General features: G+C 46.3%; 2 protein-coding genes across 3 annotated transcripts in view; one reads left to right on the top strand and one right to left on the bottom strand.

The window, feature by feature from the left end:
* The window catches only part of LOC132388163 (NACHT, LRR and PYD domains-containing protein 3-like), a 52,345-nt gene that overhangs the window by 24,869 nt on the left and 2,575 nt on the right, over positions 1-24,901 (bottom strand). The window contains exons 2-5 of the mRNA XM_059960513.1: positions 17,187-17,279; positions 10,590-10,756; positions 9,510-9,681; positions 9,345-9,410 (exon numbers count right to left, since the gene is read on the bottom strand). Coding sequence (XP_059816496.1) covers positions 9,345-9,410; positions 9,510-9,681; positions 10,590-10,756; positions 17,187-17,247 — 466 coding nt within the window. The 5' untranslated portion in view covers positions 17,248-17,279. The remainder of the gene's footprint in view (positions 1-9,344; positions 9,411-9,509; positions 9,682-10,589; positions 10,757-17,186; positions 17,280-24,901) is intronic.
* On the top strand, positions 479-4,335 carry LOC132388165 (keratin-associated protein 5-4-like). Of its 2 annotated transcripts, none has more exons than XR_009510165.1 (2): positions 479-1,913; positions 4,323-4,335. XR_009510165.1 is itself a non-coding variant. In XM_059960516.1 (2 exons), the coding sequence occupies exons 1-2, from the start codon at positions 580-582 to the stop codon at positions 1,583-1,585; spliced, it is 930 nt and encodes a 309-aa protein (XP_059816499.1). In that variant the 5' UTR covers positions 479-579; the 3' UTR covers positions 1,586-1,951. The 2 variants fall into 2 exon arrangements, 1 of the variants encoding a protein (XP_059816499.1); XM_059960516.1 differs by lacking the exon at positions 4,323-4,335 and having other exon boundaries at positions 479-1,352; positions 1,429-1,951.

Raw genomic sequence — 24,901 nt, forward strand, 5'->3', positions numbered from 1 at the left:
TGGTGTCCCACAGTATCTCAGGTCCCTGTCAGGGGAGTGTGGGGTCTCACAGTGTGTCAGGGCCCTGTCAGGGGTGTGTGGGGTCTCACAGTGTGTCTGGATCCTGTCAGGGGTGTGTGGGGTCTCACAGTGTGTCAGGGCCCTGTCAGGGGTGTGTGGGGTCTCACAGTGTGCCAGGACCCTGTCAGGGGTGTGTGGGGTCTCACAGTGTGTCAGGACCCTGTCAGGGGTGTGTGGGGTCTCACAGTGTGTCAGGACCCTGTCGGGTTGTGTGGGGTCTCACAGTGTGTCCGGACCCTGTCAGGGGTGTGTGGTGTCTCACAGTGTGTCAGGGCCCTGTCAGTGGTGTATGGCGTCTGACAGTGTGTCTAGACCCTGTCAGGTGTGTGTGGTTGCACAATGTGACAGGACCCTGACAGGGATGTGTGGGCTCTCACAGTGAGTCAGGACCGTGTTAGAGATGGGTGGAGACCCACAGTGTGTCTGGACCCTGTCAGGTATGTGGGGTCTCAGAATGTGACTGTATTCTGTCAGGTGTGTGTGTGTTGGTCTCACAGTGTATCAGGACCCTTCAGTGTTATGTGGTGTCTCACAGTGTTTCGGGACCTGGACAGGGGTGTGTGGTGTCTCACAGTGTGTCGGGACCTGGACAGGGGTGTGTGGGGTGTCACAGTGTGTCGGGACCCTGTCAGGGGTGTGTGGGGTCTCAAAGTGTGTCGGGACCTGGACAGGGGTGTGTGGGGTGTCACAGTGTGTCAGACTCTGTCAGGCGTGTGTGGGATCTCACAGTGTGTCAGGACCCTTCAGTGTTATGTGGTATCTCACAGTGTGTCGGGACCTGGACAGGGGTGTGTGGGGTCTCAAAGTGTGTCAGGACCCTGTCAGGGGTGTGGGATCTCACAATGTAACTGTATCCTTGGAGGTGTGAGTTGGGATTCACAGTGCATCCGGACCCTTCAGAGTTATGTGCTGTCTCACAGTGTGTCGGGACCTGGACAGGGATGTGTGGGGTCTCACAGTGTGTCAGGACCATGTCAGGGATGTGTGAGTTCTCACAGTGTGTCAGGACCCTGTCAGGGGTGTGTGGGGTCTCACAGTGCGTCAGGACCCTGTCAGGGGTGTGTGGGGTCTCACCGTGTGTCAGGATCCCGTCAGGCATGTGTGGGGTCTCACAGTGCGTCAGGACAATGTCAGGGGTGTGTGGGGTCTCACAGTGAGTCAGGGCACTGTCAGGGGTGTGTGGGGTCTCACAGTGTGTCAGGACCCTGTCAGTGGTGTGTGGGGTCTCACAGTGTGTCAGGACCCTGTCAAGGGTGTGTGGGGTCTCACAGTGTGTCAGCACCCCGTCAGGGGTGTGTGGGGTCTCACTGTGTGTCAGGACCCTGTCAGGAGTGTGTGGGGTCTCACAGTGTGTCAGGACCCTGTCAGGAGTGTGTGGGTCTCACAATGTGTCAGGACCCTGTCAGTGGTGTGTGGGGTCTCACAGTGTGTCAGGACACTTCCAGGAGTGTGTGGGATTTCACAGTGCGTTCAGACCCTGGCAGGTGTGTGTTGCTTCTCAGTGTGTGTCAGGAACCTAAAATGAGTTTGTGGGGCATCACAGAGTGTCAGGACCCTGTCAGAGACGTGTGGGATCTCACAGTGTGTCAGGCTCCTGACATGGGTGTGTGGAATCTCACAGTGTGTCAGGACCCTGCTAGGGGTGTGTGGGGTCTCAGAGAGTGTCAGGATCCTGCTAGGGGTGTGTGGGGTCTCAGAATGTGACTGTATCCTGTCAGGTGTGTCTGGGGTCTCACAGTGTATCAGGACCCTTCAGAATTATCTGCTGTCCCACAGTGTGTCAGGACCCTGTCAGGGGTGTGTGGCGTCTCACAGTGTGTCAGGACCCTGTCAGGGGTGTGTGGGGTCTCACTGTGTGTCTGGATCCTGTCAGGGGTGTGTGGAGTCTCACAGTGTGTCAGGACCCTGTCAGGGGTGTGTGGGGTCTCACAGTGTGTCAGGTCCCTGTCGGGTTGTGTGGGATCTCACAGTGTGTCAGGACCCTGTCATGGTGTGTGGGGTCTCACAGTGTGTCAGGACCCTGTCAGGGGTGTGTGGTGTCCCACAGTATCTCAGGTCCCTGTCAGGGGTGTGTGGTGTCTCACAGAGTGTCAGGGCCCTGTCAGGGGTGTGTGTCGTCTGACAGTGTGTCTAGACCCTGTCAGGTGTGTGTGGTTGCACAATGTGACAGGACCCTGACAGGGGTGTGTGGGCTCTCACAGTGAGTCAGGACCGTGTTAGAGATGGGTGGAGTCCCACAGTGTGCCAGGACCCTGTCAGGTATGTGGGGTCTCAGAATGTGACTGTATTCTGTCAGGTGTGTGTGTGTGTTGGTCTCACAGTGTATCAGGACCCTTCAGTGTTATGTGGTGTCTCACAGTGTGTTGGGACCTGGACAGGGGTGTGTGGGGTGTCACAGTGTGTCAGGACCCTGTCGGGTTGTGTGGTGTCCCACAGTATCTCAGGTCCCTGTCAGGGGGGTGTGGGGTCTCACTGTGTGTCAGGACCCTGTCAGGGGTGTGTGGGGTGTCACAGTGTGTCAGACCCTGTCGGGTTGTGTGGTGTCCCACAGTATCTCAGGTCCCTGTCAGGGGGGTGTGGGGTCTCACTGTGTGTCAGGACCCTGTCAGGGGTGTGTGGGGTGTCACAGTGTGTCAGACCCTGTCAGGGGTGAGTGGGGTCTCACAGTGTGTCAGGATCCTGTCAGGGGTGTGTAGGGTCTCATAGTGTGTCAGGTCCCTGTCAGGGGAGTGTTGGGTCTCACAGTGTGTCAGGACCCTGTCGGGTTGTGTGGTGTCCCACAGTATCTCAGGTCCCTGTCAGGGGGGTGTGGGGTCTCACAGTGTGTCAGGGCCCTGTCAGGGGTGTGTGGGGTCTCACAGTGTGTCAGGACCCTGTCAGTGGTGTGTGGGGTCCCACAGTATCTCAGGTCCCTGTCAGGGGAGTGTGGGGTCTCACAGTGTGTCAGGACCCTGTCAGGGGTGTGTGAGGTCTCACAGTGTGTCAGGACCCTGTCAGGGGTGTGTGGGGTCTCACAGTGTGTCAGGAGCCTGTCAGGGGTGTGTGAGGTCTCACAGTATGTCAGGACCCTGTCAGGGGTGTGTGGAGTCTCACAGTGTGTCAGGACCCTGTCAGGGGTGTGTGGGGTCTCACAGTATGTCAGGACACTGTCAGGGGTGTGTGGAGTCTCACAGTGTGTCAGGACCCTGTCAGGGGTGTGTGGGGTCTCACAGTGTGTCATGACCCTGTCAGAGACGTGTGGGATCGCACAGTGTGTCAGGCTCCTGACAAGGGTGTGTGGGGTCTCACAGTGTGTCAGGACCCTGTCAGTGGTGTGTGGGGTCCCACAGTATCTCAGGTCCCTGTCAGGGGAGTGTGGGGTCTCACAGTGTGTCAGGACCCTGTCAGGGGTGTGTGAGGTCTCACAGTGTGTCAGGACCCTGTCAGGGGTGTGTGGGGTCTCACAGTGTGTCAGGAGCCTGTCAGGGGTGTGTGAGGTCTCACAGTATGTCAGGACCCTGTCAGGGGTGTGTGGAGTCTCACAGTGTGTCAGGACCCTGTCAGGGGTGTGTGGGGTCTCACAGTATGTCAGGACACTGTCAGGGGTGTGTGGAGTCTCACAGTGTGTCAGGACCCTGTCAGGGGTGTGTGGGGTCTCACAGTGTGTCATGACCCTGTCAGAGACGTGTGGGATCGCACAGTGTGTCAGGCTCCTGACAAGGGTGTGTGGGGTCTCACAGTGTGTCAGGACCCTGTCACGGGTGTGTGGGGTCTCACAGTGTGTCAGGACCGTGTCAGGGATGTGTGGGGTCTCACATTGTGTCAGGAACGTGTCAGGGATGTGTGGGGTCTCACAGTGTGTCAGGACCCTGTCAGTGGTGTGTGGGGTCTCACAGTGTGTCAGGACCCTGTCACGGGTGTGTGGGGTCTCACAGTGTGTCAGGACCCTGTCAGGGGTGTGTGGGGTCTCACAGTGTGTCAGGACCCTGTCAGTGGTGTTTGGGATCTCACAGTGCGTCCGGACCCTGGTAGACATATGTGTCTTCTCTCTGTGTGTCAGGACCCTAAAATAAGTTTGTGGGGCATCACAGTGTGTCAGGCCCCTGTGAGGGGTGTGTGGGGTCTCGCACTGAGTCAGGACGCTGTCAGGTGTGTGGGGTCTCAGAATGTGACTGTATCCTGTCAAATGTGTCTGGGGTCTCACAGTGTATAAGGACCCTTCAGAATTATCTGCTGCCTCACAGTGTGTCATGACACTGTCAGGATTGTGTGAGGTCTCACAGTGTGTCAGGACACTGTCAGGATTGTGTGGGGTCTTACAGTGTGTCCAGACCCTGTCAGGGGTGTGTGGGGTCTCACAGTGTGTCAGGGCCCTGTCAGGGGTGTGTGGCGTCTGACAGTGTGTCAGGACCCTGTCAGGGGTGTGTGGCGTCTGACAGTGTGTCAGGACCCTGTCAGGGGTGTGTGGGGTCTCACAGTGTGTCAGGTCCCTGTCAGTGGTGTGTGTCGTCTGACAGTGTGTCTAGACCCTGTCAGGTGTGTGTGGTTGCACAATGTGACAGGACCCTGACAGGGGTGTGTGGGCTCTCACAGTGAGTCAGGACCGTGTTAGAGATGGGTGGAGTCCCACAGTGTGCCAGGACCCTGTCAGGTATGTGGGGTCTCAGAATGTGACTGTATTCTGTCAGGTGTGTGTGTGTGTTGGTCTCACAGTGTATCAGGACCCTTCAGTGTTATGTGGTGTCTCACAGTGTGTTGGGACCTGGACAGGGGTGTGTGGGGTGTCACAGTGTGTCAGGACCCTGTCGGGTTGTGTGGTGTCCCACAGTATCTCAGGTCCCTGTCAGGGGGGTGTGGGGTCTCACTGTGTGTCAGGACCCTGTCAGGGGTGTGTGGGGTGTCACAGTGTGTCAGACCCTGTCGGGTTGTGTGGTGTCCCACAGTATCTCAGGTCCCTGTCAGGGGGGTGTGGGGTCTCACTGTGTGTCAGGACCCTGTCAGGGGTGTGTGGGGTGTCACAGTGTGTCAGACCCTGTCAGGGGTGAGTGGGGTCTCACAGTGTGTCAGGATCCTGTCAGGGGTGTGTAGGGTCTCATAGTGTGTCAGGTCCCTGTCAGGGGAGTGTTGGGTCTCACAGTGTGTCAGGACCCTGTCGGGTTGTGTGGTGTCCCACAGTATCTCAGGTCCCTGTCAGGGGGGTGTGGGGTCTCACAGTGTGTCAGGGCCCTGTCAGGGGTGTGTGGGGTCTCACAGTGTGTCAGGACCCTGTCAGTGGTGTGTGGGGTCCCACAGTATCTCAGGTCCCTGTCAGGGGAGTGTGGGGTCTCACAGTGTGTCAGGACCCTGTCAGGGGTGTGTGAGGTCTCACAGTGTGTCAGGACCCTGTCAGGGGTGTGTGGGGTCTCACAGTGTGTCAGGAGCCTGTCAGGGGTGTGTGAGGTCTCACAGTATGTCAGGACCCTGTCAGGGGTGTGTGGAGTCTCACAGTGTGTCAGGACCCTGTCAGGGGTGTGTGGGGTCTCACAGTATGTCAGGACACTGTCAGGGGTGTGTGGAGTCTCACAGTGTGTCAGGACCCTGTCAGGGGTGTGTGGGGTCTCACAGTGTGTCATGACCCTGTCAGAGACGTGTGGGATCGCACAGTGTGTCAGGCTCCTGACAAGGGTGTGTGGGGTCTCACAGTGTGTCAGGACCCTGTCACGGGTGTGTGGGGTCTCACAGTGTGTCAGGACCGTGTCAGGGATGTGTGGGGTCTCACATTGTGTCAGGAACGTGTCAGGGATGTGTGGGGTCTCACAGTGTGTCAGGACCCTGTCAGTGGTGTGTGGGGTCTCACAGTGTGTCAGGACCCTGTCACGGGTGTGTGGGGTCTCACAGTGTGTCAGGACCCTGTCAGGGGTGTGTGGGGTCTCACAGTGTGTCAGGACCCTGTCAGTGGTGTTTGGGATCTCACAGTGCGTCCGGACCCTGGTAGACATATGTGTCTTCTCTCTGTGTGTCAGGACCCTAAAATAAGTTTGTGGGGCATCACAGTGTGTCAGGCCCCTGTGAGGGGTGTGTGGGGTCTCGCACTGAGTCAGGACGCTGTCAGGTGTGTGGGGTCTCAGAATGTGACTGTATCCTGTCAAATGTGTCTGGGGTCTCACAGTGTATAAGGACCCTTCAGAATTATCTGCTGCCTCACAGTGTGTCATGACACTGTCAGGATTGTGTGAGGTCTCACAGTGTGTCAGGACACTGTCAGGATTGTGTGGGGTCTTACAGTGTGTCCAGACCCTGTCAGGGGTGTGTGGGGTCTCACAGTGTGTCAGGACACCGCCAGGTGTGTGTGAAATTTCACAGTGCATCCAGACCCTGGCAGGTGTGTGTGGCTTCTCAGTGTGTGTCACGAGCCTAAAATGAGTTTGTGGGGCATCACAGTGTGTCAGGACCCTGTCAGGGGTGTGTGGGGTCTCACAGTGTGTCAGGACCCTGTCAGGGGTGTGTGGGGTCTCACAGTGTGTCAGGTCCCTGTCAGGGGTGTGTGGCGTCTGACAGTGTGTCTAGACCCTGTCAGGTGTGTGTGGTTGCACAATGTGACAGGACCCTGATAGGGGTGTGTGGGCTCTCACAGTGAGTCAGGACCGTGTTAGAGATGGGTGGGGTCCCACAGTGTGTCAGGACCCTGTCAGGTATGTAGGGTCTCAGAATGTGACTGTATTCTGTCAGGTGTGCGTGTGTTGGTCTCACAGTGTATCAGGACCCTTCAGTGTTATGTGGTGTCTCACAGTGTGTCGGGACCTGGACAAGGGTGTGTGGGGTGTCACAGTGTGTCAGACCCTGTCAGGGGTGAGTGGGGTCTCACAGTGTGTCAGGATCCTGTCAGGGGTGTGTGGGGTCTCATAGTGTGTCAGGACCCTGTCAGGGGTGTGTGGTGTCCCACAGTATCTCAGGTCCCTGTCAGGGGAGTGTGGGGTCTCACAGTGTGTCAGGACCCTGTCGGGTTGTGTGGTGTCCCACAGTATCTCAGGTCCCTGTCAGGGGTGTGTGGGGTCTCACAGTGTGTCAGGACCCTGCCATGGATTTGTGGGGTCTCACAGTGTGTCAGGACCCTGTCCGGGGTGTGTGGGGTCCCACAGTATCTCAGGTCCCTGTCAGGGGTGTGTGGGTGGTCTGACTGTTTCTGAGGATCGTCTTAGGAGGCTGTGGTGTCTCTTGGTGTGTCAGGACCCTGTCAGGTGTGTGTGGTTGCACAATGTGACAGGACCCTGACAGGGGTGTGTGGGCTCTCACAGTGTGTCAGGACCCTGTCAGGGGTGTGTGGGGTCTCACAGTGTGTCAGGACCCTGTCAGGGGTGTGTGAGGTCTCACAGTGTGTCAGGACCCTGTCAGGGGTGTGTGGGGTCTCACAGTGTGTCAGGACCCTGTCAGGGGTGTGTGAGGTCTCACAGTGTGTCAGGACCCTGTCAGGGGTGTGTGGGGTCTCACAGTGTGTCAGGACCCTGTCAGGGGTGTGTGGTGTCTCACAGTGTGTCAGGACCCTGTCAGGGGTGTGTGAGGTCTCACAGTATCTCAGGACCCTGTCAGGGGTGTGTGAGGTCTCACAGTGTGTCAGGACCCTGTCAGGAGTGTGTGAGGTCTCACAGTGTGTCAGGGCCCTGTCAGGGGTGTGTGGCGTCTGACAGTCTGTCTAGACCATGTCAGGGGTGTGTGGTTGCACAATGTGACAGGACCCTGACAGGGGTGTGTGGGGTGTCACAGTGTGTCAGACCCTGTCAGGAGTGTGTGGGGTGAGTATTCAATGTGTTGGGCTGTGATAGGGAGTGTAGGAAAACACTGATCCTGGATATTCACTTTCGAGAATGTGACAGTGGCAGAAATGATGTTCTTCAATAATCAGGGAGTGTATCAGTTTCATATTCAGAAATGGGTTTGGGAATTTCTCTGTCTTGTCTGTTCCCTCTGCAACCAGGATGAAGGACAATGATGATCAAGCTTGTAGCGATTTACTAAACCCGTGTTCAGGGACACTGAGGGGTTTCATTGACCGGGTCTGGACTGGAGCAATATTTACAGAGGTCCCAGAAACGTGAGTAGTTTGTAAACTTCCTGATTCGTCTATCTCTGCTCCCATATTTAAATTATCATCGTTGGGATTTGTTATTGTAAATGAGAGAGACTGAACCAGGGTTCTGGCCGAGATTCCTTGTATTTCTGGTAAGAGCTGCTCTGTGGTTGAACAGACCAGTTGGGATGTTACCTGCTTTTCTAATTAAAGTGATGTTATTATTACTATTCTGTGACTGGAACTTCAGTGGACGCCCAGCTCTGAGAAAAGATAATCTGCGGGAACTGGGGGAGTTTAGAAAATGGTTAAGGATGAGGCTGTTCAGGGAGGGGCAGTGGTTGGCAACAGAAGGTTTTGACTTATTGGTGTGAAGAAATATAAGATTATTTTTCCATTCTCCAGATCGCCCCTTCTCCACTCAGACTCCGGTGGGGATCTGTAGTTGCAGGCCCCAGAGCGGTGTGACCACCTTCCTCAAACTCGCCAGCGCTCTGCCTCTTTCCTCAAAATGTCCTTTGAAAACTCTCCCTCTAGCAAACACGTTTCCCTGCGTCTCACTGTGTTCTCTGTCACAGTGCCAACATTTACCTGGTCAGATCCTGTTGGCTCAACAACTGAACCGCCCGACGCAAATTACAACTGTTGGTGGAAACAGAGGACAAGTTTCAACTTAATGAAATTTGCTTCAGCCTCATCTGGGCCGATCTACCCACTACCGGAGGGATGTTGAGGCTTTAGAGACGGAGCAGAAGAGATTTACCGGGATGCTGCCTGGTTTAGAAGGCATGTGCTACCATGAGAGGCTGGATGAAATTAGGTTGTTTGCTCTGGTTCATCGGAGGCTGAGAGGAGCTCTGACACAGGTTCACAAGATTACGAGAGGCTTGGATAGAGTGGACAGAGAGAATCCGTTTCCCGCGGTTGAAATGTCTATTACCAGAGGGAATATATTGAGGGTGAGAGGGTGTAGAATGAAGGGGGATGTGAAGGACAGCTTATTTTTTAAATCAGAGCGTCGTGGCTGCCTGGAATGTACTGTCAGGTAAGGTGGTCGAGGCAAATTATTAGAAGCTTTTAAAGGACTTTTGGACAGTCACATGGATGTAAGGAAGATGGAAGCAGATAGACATGGTGAAGGAAGGAGAGATTAGTCTTCAGGTTTGTTTGATTTATTTCTTGGCTGTTTCGGCACAATATTATTTGTGTAATGGCCTGTTCCTGTGTTATACTCTTCAATGTTCAATGTACGTTCACTTACCTTTCAGCTCACTGAGAACCTTTAGTAAAAGTTGAGCGGAAATTGGTCGATGGGAAGGATCACAACCTGTTTAAATATCAACAAATTGAGGGAAATCATTTTTGTAACATTTTAAAGTGTGCTGTATTCAATACAAATTTAAATTAATCTCTGATATTATCTCACCATATATCTGTAATTCCTTCAGTATTCTGTCCAGCTTTGGGACACCAATCCGCATTTTCACAAAGGTTTCCCACATCACCCTCCGGGCGCGGGAGCCTTTCTCCATCACCAGGCTCAGGAGGAGTTTAGAACTGTCCGCCCGCTCTCCCTTATCAGCGAGATCAGAGATTTTCTGTGAAGAGTAAAGCTGAACATATTGGGGACTGACAGATTCACACAGAGAATGAGAAGTAAATGATGTACTCTGTAATGGGATCACACTGAACAGTCACCCGGACGGGTGCTGATCCTGTCTGGACATGGACTGTACATTCTGAGTGCAGAGCACACGGAGGGACGTTCACCGTGAACCTGGTCCAACAGTCAATGAGATCCTGGCTGGCCTGTGGCCGCTTCATTGACATGGCTCCAAATCCATAAATATTTCCTCACCGGATTTGACCGTGTAAAACAAAATCAGAAAATAATGATCACAGATGAAGAAAGAAGTCAGGAGGGTTTTTGTATCAGCGTGAACAGTCTCTGGGAAGTTGCAGAAAAGATGATGTGATTCATCTCCTCAGTCCGCCAGTGTCCAACATGACAGCGGATTTCCGGCTGACACCTGATGCCTTTCCTTTGCCTTTTCCAGTGGAGGTTTATTCAGTGATTACACGTTACAACATGACAGTATTCCCCAATCCACACTATTTCCAGTTATAGATTGTAACAGAATGATCTCCACGCAGAACAGAACACACTCGAGCTGCTGTGGCATCCAGTCGTAATGCCCCGGTTCTCACTGAATCCTGCCGTCACTCTGTACACTCTTCCCGAAATAAAGATTTCTAGCGTATTTTCATTTAAGCTCGTTTATTGCAACATCATAGAACTGTTGCCTACTCACCTCGCTCTGAACATTGAGCCACCAGCAGGGGTATTTACAACTTTTTCAATCATCGCTTGAGATTCACATTTTTAAGAATTATATATATTTATTTCTGATTTGTTTTTATGCTCTATTATCCGATGAGTGAGAATTCCGACACCCATCAGTCCTGTGATGTGTGAAAATTCAAACCCATTCTCCCTCCCACTCACCCGATGTTCCTCTCCGCTGAACTGATTCTCGGCCGTTAACGCCAGGCTCACTCCGTGCACCCCTCCTTCCATCGCCTGCTCCAGCCTGTCCCGGTAGATATCCGTCAACTGCAGCAGCTGGGAATCGTCCCAGTTTGACAGGAGCTCGGTGATCACTGAGCTCGGACCTGTGGGGAAAATGGGGAGCATTAAAGAAATTTCAACACCATACTGGGTAGTAACTTTCTCTCTGGAACATAAAGACATAAAGATCACAACAAAACACGGTCCGTGGGGGGGGGGGGAGTGATGACGTAGTATCAAGACGCGGGAAACCAGCTCTCCCGTAAAGAATCAGTAAATTAATGTTTACGTGAAGAAAAGTTAGTAAATACTTTCTAAAAGTTACTTATAAACTACTCCGGATTGTTTCAACTGTGTCTCACAAACAGAAGATGAAGAAAACTACTACCGTGAAGACAACACAAGTTGGAACAGAATCAAGGGCCGCTGCTGCCAGAGAACCGGGGCTCAGGTACATTTCACCTGCGGTGATACAGAACAGGAAACTGCGGCAACATTGACCATTTCAAAGAAAAAGACCAACAAGAACTGCGCAAACGCGAAGGAAGGAGCATGCGCAAACGCGAGCAACCAGAACTACAAATCCCAGATACGATTGAAACCGGAAGTGAAAGTGAATCTGCGGCTGATTCAGATTCTCTGGATAAATCAGACGAAGATGGAGGTAAAAGTTTTTCTGGAAATATAGAAAAAAACTTTGATGCAAATAATGCGTAAATTAGAAAAAAATTAAACGCATTAAAAGAAATAAAAAAAAGATAAATATGGAGATTATGTTTGATAAAATGATAAAAAGACAGGAAAAAATGGAAAGAGAATTATAGACTTGGAAGCCACAACGGAAGACATGGTTGAAAGAATGAATAAAATGGAAGATAATATCTCTGCCTGGACATTAGAAAGAAAACAATTGTTGAAAAAAGTGGATAAGCTAGAAAAATTTAGCAGACGAAACAATATTAAGATTGTTAGACTTAAAGAAGATATAGAAGGAGAAGATCCAATAATTTTTTTGAAAAATGGATTCCTGAAAACTTGGAAATTGAAGAAGAAACTCTAATTGAAATTGAAAGGGTTCATGGAGCCTTAAGATCAAGACATCAAACTGATCAAAATCCACAATCAATTTTGATAAAATGCTTAAGATATCAAGATAAAGAAAAGATCCTGAAGGTGGCTGCCCAATGTGCCAGAAAGAGTAAAGGGACATTGGTGATAGAAGTGAAAGCAGTTCTTTTCTATCCTGATATAAGTGATAACCTTTTGAAGAGAAAGAAGGAATTTAACCCAGTGAAAAAAGCTTTTCGGGAAAAGGGTTATAAATTCATAATGCGTCACCCTGCAACACTGATAATTTTTTTGGAGGATGGAAGAAGATTTTTTTACCAATTATCGAGAAGCGGAGGAATTCGCACGAAAACTCCTCGTTATTCGCTAACTACACATAGAGATTTCCAAGCGTAATGGATTAAAGATGGAGACAGAGACAGTGAATGGAATTGATGGACATTTAAGGATGATACAGGGGGCGAAAGGCAAAATTTGAGAAATATTAATTGCGAGTTGCATTTTTTCTTTTTTTTTCTTCTCATATATATACTTTTCAATGTCGCGGGGGAGCTGGAGGAGCTTTGGATCGATTGCTACGGGATTCACGTGTGTAATCATGGCGATTGCCATGACCCATACAACAGAGGGAGGTAATGTGTTCTTTTTTATCCACAACATTAGTAGGGGGGTATTTTGTTTTTTTCTTTATAATCTATTTTTCTTCTATCTTTTTTTGCCTGGATGATCGGTGGGGACACACATAGCAACATGGAGAATGTTTAAAAAGATTCCCCAAGGTTTCACGAAAGTTGAAAGATTAGGTATTATTATAGATTGGAGTAACCCAATTAAAAATAATGACTAAGTTACTGAATTTTCAAAGTTTTAATGTTAATGGGCTTAATGGACCGGTGAAAAGAAAAAGAATCTTAACACACATTAAAAAAATGAAAATAGATATACCTTTTTTACAAGAAACACACTTAATAGAGAAAGAACATCAGAAATTAAAAAAGAGATTGGGTTGAAAATGTTATTGCAGCTTCATTTAACTCATAGGGGAGAAGAGTTGCAATTTTGGTTAATAAAAATACAAAATGTATTAATTGATCCAGCGGGGAGATATTTAATTATACATTGTCAATTTTTTTCAGAACTATGGACTCTTATCAATATTTATGCACCACATGAAAATGATGTAAAATTTATACGACGTCTGTTTGAATTTGGTTAACACACATGACAAAATATTAATAGGTGGAGATTTTAACATTTGTCTAGATCCAGTTTTAGATAGATCAACAAAGGTTGTCACAAAATCAAAAGTAGCAAAATTAACTTTATCATTGATGAAAGATTGATATATGGAGAAGAATTAACACAAAAGTAAGAGATTCATTTTATTCAAATAGACATCCTATTAACGAATATTCAAGACAGTGAAAAATATGGAATATAAAGCAAGAATATTGTCAGATTATTGATAATGACAATGATAATGATAGATAAAGAGGAATCAATTTATAGATGGAGATTTAATTCTATATTACTAAAACATCAAGACTTTTGTGATTTTATGAAAAAGCAGATTCAGTCTTTTTTAGATACAAATTCACATTCAGTTGATAAATTTATATTGTGGGAAGCAATGAAGGCATATTTGAGAGGTCAGATAATAAGATACTAATAAAATTAAGAAGGAATATATGATAGAAATAGATCAATTGGAAAAAGAGATTACAAAATTAGCAAAAGAATCTCAAAGATATATGACAGAAAAACGGAGACAACTTGTTAATAAGAAGTTACAATATAATACGCTTCAGATATATCGAACAGAAAAAGCAATTATGAGAAGTAAACAGAGATATTATGAACTAGGTGAAAGATCACATAAGGTTCTTGCTTGGCAGTTAAAAACAGACCAGACTTCTAAAACGATAAATGCAATTCGAACAAGAGTAAATAAAATTACTTATAAACCTTTGGAAATTAATGAAACTTTCAATAACTCTTCCAAAATTGAATTTGTAAGAACAGAAGGGATTAGATATGCCTTTTACATTAAAAGAGGTCGAAGAAGCTCTATGATCATTTCAAAGTAATAAATCCCCAGGAGAAGATGGTTTTCCACCTGAATTTTATAAAAAGTTTAAAGATTTATTAATTCCTCCTTTTATGGAGTTAATACACCAAGCGGAAAGAATGTGTAAACTTCCAGAATCTTTTTCGACAGCTATTTTAATAGTATTGCCAAAAAAAGATAGAGATCTTTTAAAGCCAACATCATATAGACCTATTTCTTTGTTAAACACTGACTATAAAATAATAGCAAAAATCTTATCTAACAGATTATCTAAATACTTACCAAAATTAATACACATGGATCAAACAGGATTTATTTAAAATAGACAATCAGCAGATAACGTAACTCAGTTATTTAGTATAATTCATTTGGCTCAAAAGAGGGAGGAAATGAGTGTGGCAGTTGCTTTAGATGCAGAAAAAGCATTTGATAGATTGGAATGGGATTTTTTATTTAAGGTATTGGAAAGATATGGATTAGGAGTATCCTTTATAAAATGGATTAAAACCTTAAATACTAATCCCAAATCTAAAGTAGTGACAAATGGTCAAATTTCAACACCATTTCAGTTAACAAGGTCAACTAGGCAAGGTTGTCCATTATCACCTGCTTTATTTGTGTTGGTGATAGAACCATTAGCTGAATTAATTAGAATGGACCCAGAAGGGTTTCAGAGTTAACCAGGAGGAATACAAGATTAACTTATTTGCTGATGATTTTCTGTTTTATTTAACAAACCCATTGTACTCGTTGCATCAATTATCCTCTAGATTAGAAGAGTATGGGAAAATATCAGGCTACAAACTAAATTGGGATAAAAGTGAAATTTTACCTCTTACTAAAGGAGATTATAGTCAATGTCGATTAATAACTCAATTTAGTTGGCCGATAAACGGTATAAAATATTTAGGTATAAGAGTTGATAATGATATAAAGAACTTATATAAATTAAATTATTTACCATTATTGAAAAAAATTCAAGAAGATATTGATAAATGGATGATATTACCAATAACATTAGTAGGTACAGTAAATACCATAAAAATGAATCTATTCACTAGATTACAATGCTCATTCCAATCACTACCAATACAACTACCCCAGAAGTTTTTTTCAAGAGTTAAATAAATATGTGAGGAAGTTCCTTTGGAAAGGTACGATGTCAAGAATATCGTTGGAAAAATTGACGTGGAAATTTGATCTAGGAGGGTTACAACTTCCAGATTTTTAGAATTATTATAAAGCAAATCAACTTAGATTTATTGCATCTTTTTTTGAGAAAGATAGACAGGCATGGATTAGAATAGAACCAGATAAAATAGGAGAAAATACACCAGAAGATTTTATATATAAATGGGAATCTAAATGGATACGGGAAAAGAAAGAATCTCCTGTATTAAAACTTTTGATTGATTTCTGGAATAAGATAAATGTTGATGATGAGATAAAGAAATCTTTATTAGCAAAGAGATCTTTAATTCAAAATAGACTTATTCCTTTTACAATGGATATTCAACTTTTATATAATTGGTTTCAGAAAGGGATTAGATATATAGAAGATTGTTTTGAAGGAGGTATATTAACGTCATTTGATCAATTAAAGAATAAATATAAAATATCAATCAACACTTTTTTGCTAGTTCCAATTAAGGGGTTATTTAAGAGCAAAATTGGGTCAAACAATGTTATTGCCAAAATCTAATGAAATAGAAACTTTAATTCAAAAAGGAAAAACTAAAAAAATTATTTCTTGCATGTATAGTTTGATTCAAAAACAGGCAATTAAACAAGGAATCCATAAGTCAAGACAAAAATGGGAAATTGACTTGAATATTAAAAATGAAGAAACAAATTGGTCAAGACTATGTCTTGATAGTATGACAAATACAATAAATGTCTGGTTAAGATTAGTGCAATATAATTTTTACATCAATTATATATTACAACACAAAAAATAAATAAATTAAAACCAAATTTATCTGATCAGTGTTTCCGATGTAACCAAGAAATTGGTACTTTTTTACATTCTGCTTAGTCTTGTTCTAAAATTCAACCTTTTTGGACAAATTTAAGAGAACAAATTATTGGAACACAACTTCCACATAACCCGATATTATTTTTATTCGGCGATACTGAAGGGATAAAACCGAAACCCAAATTGAATAAATATCAGAAAGAATTCATAAAAATTGCACTGGCAGTAGCCAAAAAGTCTATTGTAGTTACTTGGAGATCAGATTCATACTTAAGTATAAATCGTTGGAAGAATGAAATTTCCAGGGGTATTCCACTTGAAAAAAATTACTTATAATTTAAGAGATAAATATGAAACATTTTTGAAAATTTGGCGCACTTGTTTACAAAAGACAGGATTAAATATATAGGTGCTCCGAAGATAAAATAATTGGTTATTTGGGGAAAGAAATAAATATATATATATATACTAAGTTATTATGAATTCCATGGAGCATGTGGGGATCTTCCGATATACAGGCATTCTTTCTTTCTTTCTTTTTTCCTCTTTTTCTTTTTATTTTCTTCTATAGGGATGTTAGGGGAGGGGGGAAGGGTAGATATTTTTTTTTCTTTCTGTAATCATTTGAAAACTCAATAAAAATTTAAAAAAAAAACAAAACAGACCGAAAAATATATGTGGGAGAACGGGTTTGGGCCGGAGGGTAGGGGTTGACGGGGGTGTAGGAGGTGGTATAGTTCCATCTGTTGAAGTCTGCTCTTTCGTGTCCCCAGGAATATACCTCCCTGTTTTGAAAGGACTCTGCTTATTGCTGAGAATATAGTAACCCATCACCATCACTCTCCTGGTACTGCACATCACCACCGCTTGGCTCTGTGTTACTGTCTGCCTGCCTGGTCAACCCCTTCCTCAGCAAATCTCTGGGAATTCTCACAAAATACTGGAGGTACTCAACATGTCAGGCAACATCTCTGGAGGAGAATAACAATCAATGTTTCAGGCCAAGGCCCTTCATCGGACTGGAAATGAGGAGACAGAAATTCTAGATATTTTTACATTACTTTCTGTTCCCTGTGGTCCTGATCTGAAATGTTGACTGTTTATTCCTGTCCATGGATGACCTGCTGAATTCTGCCAATATTTTGTGTGTCTTTTTGTTGCCCAAAACTTTCAGCATCTGCAGAATGTCTTGTCTTCTGGTGTAACTCGCTATTTTAATGTGCATCACAATCTGTTAGAGGAGCAGGAGCAGACGGTAACTGTCCTCCTTCCACGTGTGACTGAGTTTCCCCCAGAGATGTCAACTCTCTCTCTGATCTCTCTGCTCAGTTTTCACAAATATTTTGAGAATTGCCATTATTTAATTAAACCCAGACGGAGAATCCGCACAGTATTTATAAATTAAAATACTTCGCCAACATACCCGTGTCCTTTCCTGATGTTGACGCCACTGGAACTCCTCCACTGCTCGAACCTTGATCCATTCTGTGGACAGGAGTTTTCAGTTTTTGCTGCTCTGTAACAAAAAAAAATAACAGGAGGGTCAAACATTAATTGGGGTTTAAAGCAGAACAGTGTTTTGTTTTTAAACTGAGGTGAACACTTACAAACATCTTGGGTCGATCCACTGAACACGCGCCATGGCCGGATCCACCTGCACCTGTCCACCCACAGTCACACAATGTCCATTTCCGATCTCTCCATGCATTGTACTCTGGGCCAGGATTCTCCAGGGTATCTACTCTCTGCATTGCAGGCAATTCCCTTTTAGGAACCAATCTTGTGTCCTGGACCGGGAGTGATGAGTCTCCGGAATGGCAAGCCAGGTTGAACAGACAGCGCCCACTGCTTTGGTCCTCCTGCCACTGGTGGCGCTGTGGTGAGTAATGGACAAGTGTTCCAGCAGTGTGGGGTGAAACATTTCTGCTGACGATGAGACTTCTATTCCTCTCGTCACTGGATTATACAGATTTCTCAGTCACACCTGATTCCCACCGTCTCCTTTCAGGTTAATATCGTCTGGCATTGACACCAATGGCAATATATGATTTGTGTCTATACAGAAACACTCTGACAACCTGAACAATGCAATCTCACACATAGCACCATGACATCCTGTCCTGAACCACTATAGTTTTTCCGGCAGGACTTTAAAACTATTATTAGCACCAAAACTTGGTTAAGATTTCTTTGAGCATATCACCTGGCTATTATCAGATAGTTAGTTATATGACACCTTGTTAAACACAATGTTGACACACCATACATCCAAAACAGTCAGTTCGGAAAAAAATTGTCAATATAATTAAAACAGAATGATGGAATTGTTCAACAAGACGAGAGTATGTTAATATTTCAAGTGGAGGACCCTGTATCAGAGCTGAGCCTATGTGCAGGAGCCATCTATCTGTTCTCTATCTGCATTGTATTCTGCGTTGTGTATTTATGATGCTTTTTTTATGGTAACAAGTCGCATCAGTGGGGGTGTGATAAATGCAAAGGGAATCAGTTACATAGTTTGCTTTTTCCATGCAGTACACAGGTGGGGACTGACCGATGTCATGTATTTTGTTACTATTAACTCAAATACGATGAATTTATGTTTGGGTACAGATCAGTTTCATCACTTCAAGATTGTATGTTTACTGATTGCTAATAAAGGATGGAATACATATCACCAACATTTGTAACAATCATTATTGGAGTTGAGGGAGCATCATGCAAGTACAATAAATCCACGGGGGGTCGCCAGCAATGGCAAATTAGCTTGGTTAAATTTCACCGCTACGTTCTCAAAAAATGTGTCTCAACCTGCCGATCATTGAAATATTCTGAGATACTGAGTATTTTGCTTCAGTTTTCACCAGTGAAAAGGACTTTGGCAATTGTGGGGATGACTTACAGCGGACTGAAACACATGAGTGTATGAACTATGAGAAAGAGCATGTGCTGGATCTTTTGCGAGGTATTCAGTTAGGTAAGTCACCGGGACTGAACGAGATATACTCCATGCTACTGTAGGAATCGAGGGAGGAGATTGCTAAGCCTCTGACGATGATCGTTGCATCAACAATTAGGTGGGGAGAAGTACCGGAGGATTGGAAGGTTGCAAATGATGCTCTCTTGTTCAAGAAATGGAGTAGAGATAATTCAGGAAATTACAGACCAGTTAGTCTTACTTCAGTTGTGGACAAGTATTGGACAAGATCCGGAGAGGCAGGGTTTATGAACATTTGGAGAGACATGGTCTGATTAGGGATAGTCAGCATGGCTTTGCAAGGGCAGGTCATGCTTATGAACCTGATTGAATTCTTTGAGGATGTAACAAAACGCATTGATGAAGGTAGAGCAGTGGAAACACTGTATATGGATTGCAGTAAGAGGTTAGCAAAGGTTCCCCAGGGAAAGCTCATTCAGAAAACAATGAGGTGTGGGATCCAAGGAGACATTGCTTTGTGGATCCGGATTTGGCTTGCCCACAGAAGGTGAAGGTAGGTTGTAGATGGTTCGTATTCTCCATGGATGATTGTGACTAACAGTGCTCCACTGGGATCTGTTCTAAGACCTTGATCAGACTCTGTTTGGGAGTACTGTGTTCAATTCTGCTCACCTCACTACAGGAAACAATATGGATGCTATCGAGACAGTGCAAAGGAGATTGACAAGGATGTTGCCTGGATTGGGGAGCATGCCTGATGAGAATAGGTTGAGGAAACTTGGCCTTTTCTCCTTGAAGCGATGGAGGATGAGAGGTGACCTGACAGAGGTGTTTAAGATGAGAGGCTTTGCTTGTGTCGTTAGCCAGAGGCTTTTTCCTCCAGGGTTGAAATGGCTAACAAGAGGAGCATAATATTAAGCTGTTTGGAAGTAGGTACAAGGGGGATGTCATGGGGTAAGTTTTTCACACAGAGAGGGATGGGTGTGTGGAATGCACTGGCAGTGACGGTGGTAGTGGTGGATCAGATTCGGTCTTATAAAAGACTCTTAGACAGGTACACGGTGCTTATAAAAATAAAGGTCTATGCTGCAAGGAAATTGTAGTCAATCTCTAGAGTAGGTTACACGATTGACACAGTATTGCGGGATGAAAGGCCTGTAACGAGCTTTAGATTTCTATGTTCTATCTTCTTTACGTTTTAACGACCGAGCTGCCAAGATGATCATTACTAATCAAATCTCACTGAGATTTCTCAGGTCCTGTTGAATTTATTGCCAAGTGCACAAGTACGGGAAGATACAGGTACAGAGAAACACTGACTTGTGGCAGCATCACAGGCAAGTACATTCAGATAACGCACGGAACACAAATTATACAATTCTGTGTCACTAACAATATGAGCATACCGTCTCCCACTGTTTGCCCACCGAAGAGGTGAATATCTCTGCTCGCCACCACTGTGGGCTCAGACGTTTCCATAGTCGAGCCCCTCATTTCTTTTTCCCACTGTCAATGGGTTCCTTCCCCCATTCTGCTCCTTGATCCCCCACCGGGGCAAACAACCTCTCAGACTCCATCCTACTCAACCCCCCACACCATATTTATCCTCCCTCCTCCTCCTGCTGGGTTCCCTCCGTCTCCAGGGAGATGGCAGCAATCCAGTGGGCCGAGTGGTCTCCTCATACCTCTCAACGATACATCAGACACCGACCGAAGGAGAAGCTTCTTAAAAACCCCCAGCTTCCCTCAGAGGGATATTAAAATAATTCAAAAAGTGGGGCATTTACTTTGGGATTTGTTCGCTTTTACAAATTTGTTCGTGGCGGGAGTATGAGATGTCCTCAGCGAGGGTAATGCCCTCTTGGATGGTCCATCTCTGTTATTGGGTGTAACCAGTGACTGACATCGCTTCGCACCAATGGGAAGAGTATAACTCCTCTGTAGACTGTGGGGTGGGGTGGGTGATTCAGGGAATTGTTATATTAGCCGGTAAAGTTCAACCGTCTGTTGAAGGCTGTTCTTTCTAGTCCCCGGGATTATACCTCTCTGTTTGCAAAAGACTCTGGCAATTCCTGGGAATATAGTAACCATCGCCATCACTCTCCTTCTGCTGACCATCACCACCGCTTTGCTCTGCGCTACTGTCTGCCTGCCTGGTAATCCCCTTCTGATGCAAATCTCTGGAATATCTGACAAAATGCTGGAGGTACTCAGCAGGTCAGGCAGCGTCTATGGAGGAGAATAAACAATCAACGTTTCGGGCCAAGGCCCTTCATCGGACTGGAAATGAGGCAACAGAAACTCTAGATATTGTTACATTACTTTCTGTTCCCCGTGGTCTGATCCAAAACATCATACGTTTATTCCTCTCCATGGATGCTGCCTGACCTGCTGAGATCAGCCAATATTTTGTGTCTTTGTGTTGCCCAAAACTGTCATCATCCGGAGAATGTCTTGTCTTCCGGAGTAACTCGCTATTTTAATGTGCATCAAAATCTGTCCGAAGAGCAGGAGCAGACGGCAACTGTACTCCTTCCACGTGTGATTGTGTTTTCCCAAATATTTTGTGAATTGCCAATGTTGAATTAAACCCAGACATAGAATCACCAGTGTGTTTATAAATTAAAATAATACGCCAACAGATCCGTGTCCTTTCCCGATGTTGACGCCACTGGAGCTCCTCCACTGCTTGTACCTTGACCCATTTTGGTGAGAGGTGTGATCAGTTTGTGCTGCTCGGTAACTAAAAAAAATGACAGGAGGGTCAAACATTAATTGAAAAACTCGGTTTTGTTTCTAAACGGAGACAAACACTTCCAAACATCTTGGGCCGATCCACTGAAGCTTTGTCATGGCCGGATCCACCCGCACCCATCCACCCACAGTCACACAATGTCCATTTCCGATCTCTCCATGCATTGTACTCTGGGCCAGGATTCTCCAGGGTATGTACTCTCTGTATTGCAGGCAATTCCCTTTTAGGAACCAATCTTGTGTCCTGGACCGGGAGTGATGTGTCAACGTAAAGGCAAAGCAGGGTGTGCAGACAGCACCCGCTGCTTTGGTCCTCCTACCACTGGTGGCGCTGCGGTGCGCAATGGACAAGTGTTCCAGCAGTGTGGGCTGAAACATTTCTGCTGACGATGAGACGTCTATTCCTCTCGTCACTGGATTATACAGATTTCTCAGTCACACATGATTCTCACCGTCTCCTTTCAGGTTAACATCGCCTGGCATGGACGTCTATGGCAATATATGATTTGAGTCTATATAGAATCACTCTGACATCCTGAACAATGCAATGTCACACATAACATTGTGACATCTTGTCCAGAACCACTACATTTTCTCCGGAAGTATTTTAAGATCATTATTATCTCCTAAACTCTGGTCAACATGTTATTGAGTATTTAAAGACAAATACACTGCAGATGCTGTGGTCAAATCAACACGTATGAACAGGCTGGATGTACTCAGCAGGTCAGGCAGCATCCGTTGAAATGAGCAGTCAACGTTTCGGGCCGAGACCCTTCGTCAGGACTGAGGAAGGAGGGGGCAGGGGTCCTATAATGAAGCTGGGGGGGGGAGTTTGAAGGTGCAAGTGAAAAAACAATCAGAGGAAAGATCAAGGGCTGGGGGAGGGGATAGGCAGGACGTGAAGAAGGAATGTAAAGGGTGTGGGTACCCTTTACTACTACTATAGGTAGTAGAAGGAGGCAGAATCATGAGAGAGGTGAATCCGATGTTCATACCAAGGGGCTGAGGTGTTGCTCCTCCAACCCGAGTTTGGCCTCATCATGGCAGTAGAGGAGGCCATGTATGGACATATCCGAATGGGAATGTGAAGCAGAGTTGAAGTGGGTGGCAACCGGGAGATCCTGTCTGTTGTGGCGGACCGAGCTGAGGTGCTTGACGAAGCGGTCCCCCAATCTGCGTCGGGTCTCGCTGATGTAGAGGAGGCCGCAATAGATGACACCAACAGGCTCACAAGTGCAGTGTTGCGTCACCTGGAAGAACTGCTTGGGGCCCAGAATGGTGGTAAGAGAGGAGGTGTAGGGACAGGTGTAGCACTTACGCTTGCAGGGATTAGTACCCGGAGAGAGATCTGTGGGGAGGGACGTGTGGACAAGGCAGTCACGGAGGGAATGATCCCTGCGAAAAGCAGAGAAGGGTAGAAAGGGAAAAATGTCCTTAGTGGTGGGGTGATTCCCTCACACGCATGTCCTCCATTTCCCGCACTTCGGCCCTCACCCCATCTTCTCGTTGCCACAACAGGGACCGTGTTTCCCTTGTCCTCACCTACCACCCCGTCAGCCTCCGGATCCAGCATATTATCCTCGGCCACTTCCGCCAGCTTCAACAGGATCTCATACACCTCATATACCTCTCTCATGATTCTGCCTTTTACTACCCATAGTGCTTTCCCCTTACATTCCTTCTTCACCTTTCCTGCCTATCCCCTCCCTGCTTCCCCTCCCCCACCCCTTGATCTTTCCTCTGATTAGTTTTTCACCTGGCACCTATCAGCCTTCTCCTTCTCACCCTCCCCCCACCTTCTTTATGGGGCCCCTGTCCCTATCCTGACGAGGGCTCTCGGCCCAAAACGTTGACTGTTCCTTTCCACGGACGCTGCCCGACCTGCTGAGTTCATCCGGCCTGTTTGTACGTGTACTTGAGTGTTTACCCGGCTATTAGCAGCTTGTAACATCGCCCCTTTGTTAAACACAATGTAGACAAGCCATACATACAAAACAGCAAGTTGACAAAACATCTTTAACATAATAAAACAAAAATGCTGGAATTATTCAACAAGACAGAGAGTATGTTAATATTTCAGGTGGAGGACCCTGTATCAGAGCTGAGTTCTGTGTAGGAGTCAGGTATTGTTCTCTATCTGCACTGTAGTCTGTGTTGCATATTAATGATTTTTTTTATGTTACTCAATCTGTTCCACAAAACTCCGTGCCCTCCCATTCACTATACCAGCCCCACCCTGGAGTGACTGTCCAAATGCTCCAACCCTCTCTTGTTCGAGTTGAAAACCATTCGCCATTTCTCAGACCATCTCCATAACTAACCAAGTTAATAGACAATAGACAATAGACAATAGGTTCAGAAGTAGACCATTCGGCCCCTCGAGTCTGCACCGCCATTCTGAGATCATGGCTGACCAGTCACTATCAATACCCAGTCCCTGCCTTGTCCCCATATCCCTTGATTCCCCTATCTAGCTCCTTCTTGAAAGCATCCAGAGAATTGGCCTGCACCGTCTTCCGAGGCAGTGCATTCCACACCTCCACAACTCTCTGGGAGAAGAAGCTCTTCCTCAACTCTGTTTTAAATAACTGACCTCTTATTCTCAATCTTTGAAATTTATTGTAACCTGTTGCAATATCAACCAGACTCCCGAATTTAGTATCAAACTTGATACCGTGCCATGTACATTCATATACAAATCAATGGCACGAATAACACATTAACGAGGTCTCGAGACTGACACGCACGTCCCACTTGTCACAGGCCTCCATTCGCTAAATTCATCTTCAATCATCTCCCCCTGCTTCTTGTCATCGAGCTCGGTGTGAATCCACCTCGCCAGCTCCCCGTGAATCCCACGTGACCGAACCTTCCCGATCAGCTGACATGCGGGATCTTGTTACAGACTTTACCAAAGTTCAGATGCAACATCACTGACCAACTTCACCCAACTCCCTAGTTAACTCTTAAATAATCTCCAAAATACTTGCCAGATATGATCTCCTATTGGGCAGTTTAGATGGTGACTTCCCCATAACCAACGTCCAACCGCCCGGGATTTCAGCTTCACTACAGACTCAGAAAATTCCGATCCCAGCTGCAGAATTACCAACCTGGACTGAAGCCCGTATACTGCCAGTTCCATATCCTCAGAGTCACCGGCCCAATATCATCACCCATGCAAAGACGCTTTGGTGCCGGCGATTTGCCGTGGTGTTCCTGCCATTTCCGATTGACAGAGTAAGATGAAATTGGAACCTAATGACCCCTGTCGGGGCTGGGGCTCAGGCTGGTTCCCCGGTCTGTATAGAGGATGCGGATACACTTCAGCCGGAACCCAGCAGATAAACCGAGCACATTTGATCTCTATGTCATCGCTGTGTGGGATCTTGCCCAGCACAGCTGGCTGCCATATTTCCTGCAATGTAGCAGGAACAAAATGT

Source organism: Hypanus sabinus, unplaced genomic scaffold, assembly GCF_030144855.1.
Source record: "Hypanus sabinus isolate sHypSab1 unplaced genomic scaffold, sHypSab1.hap1 scaffold_275, whole genome shotgun sequence".
Lineage (NCBI taxonomy): Eukaryota > Metazoa > Chordata > Chondrichthyes > Myliobatiformes > Dasyatidae > Hypanus > Hypanus sabinus.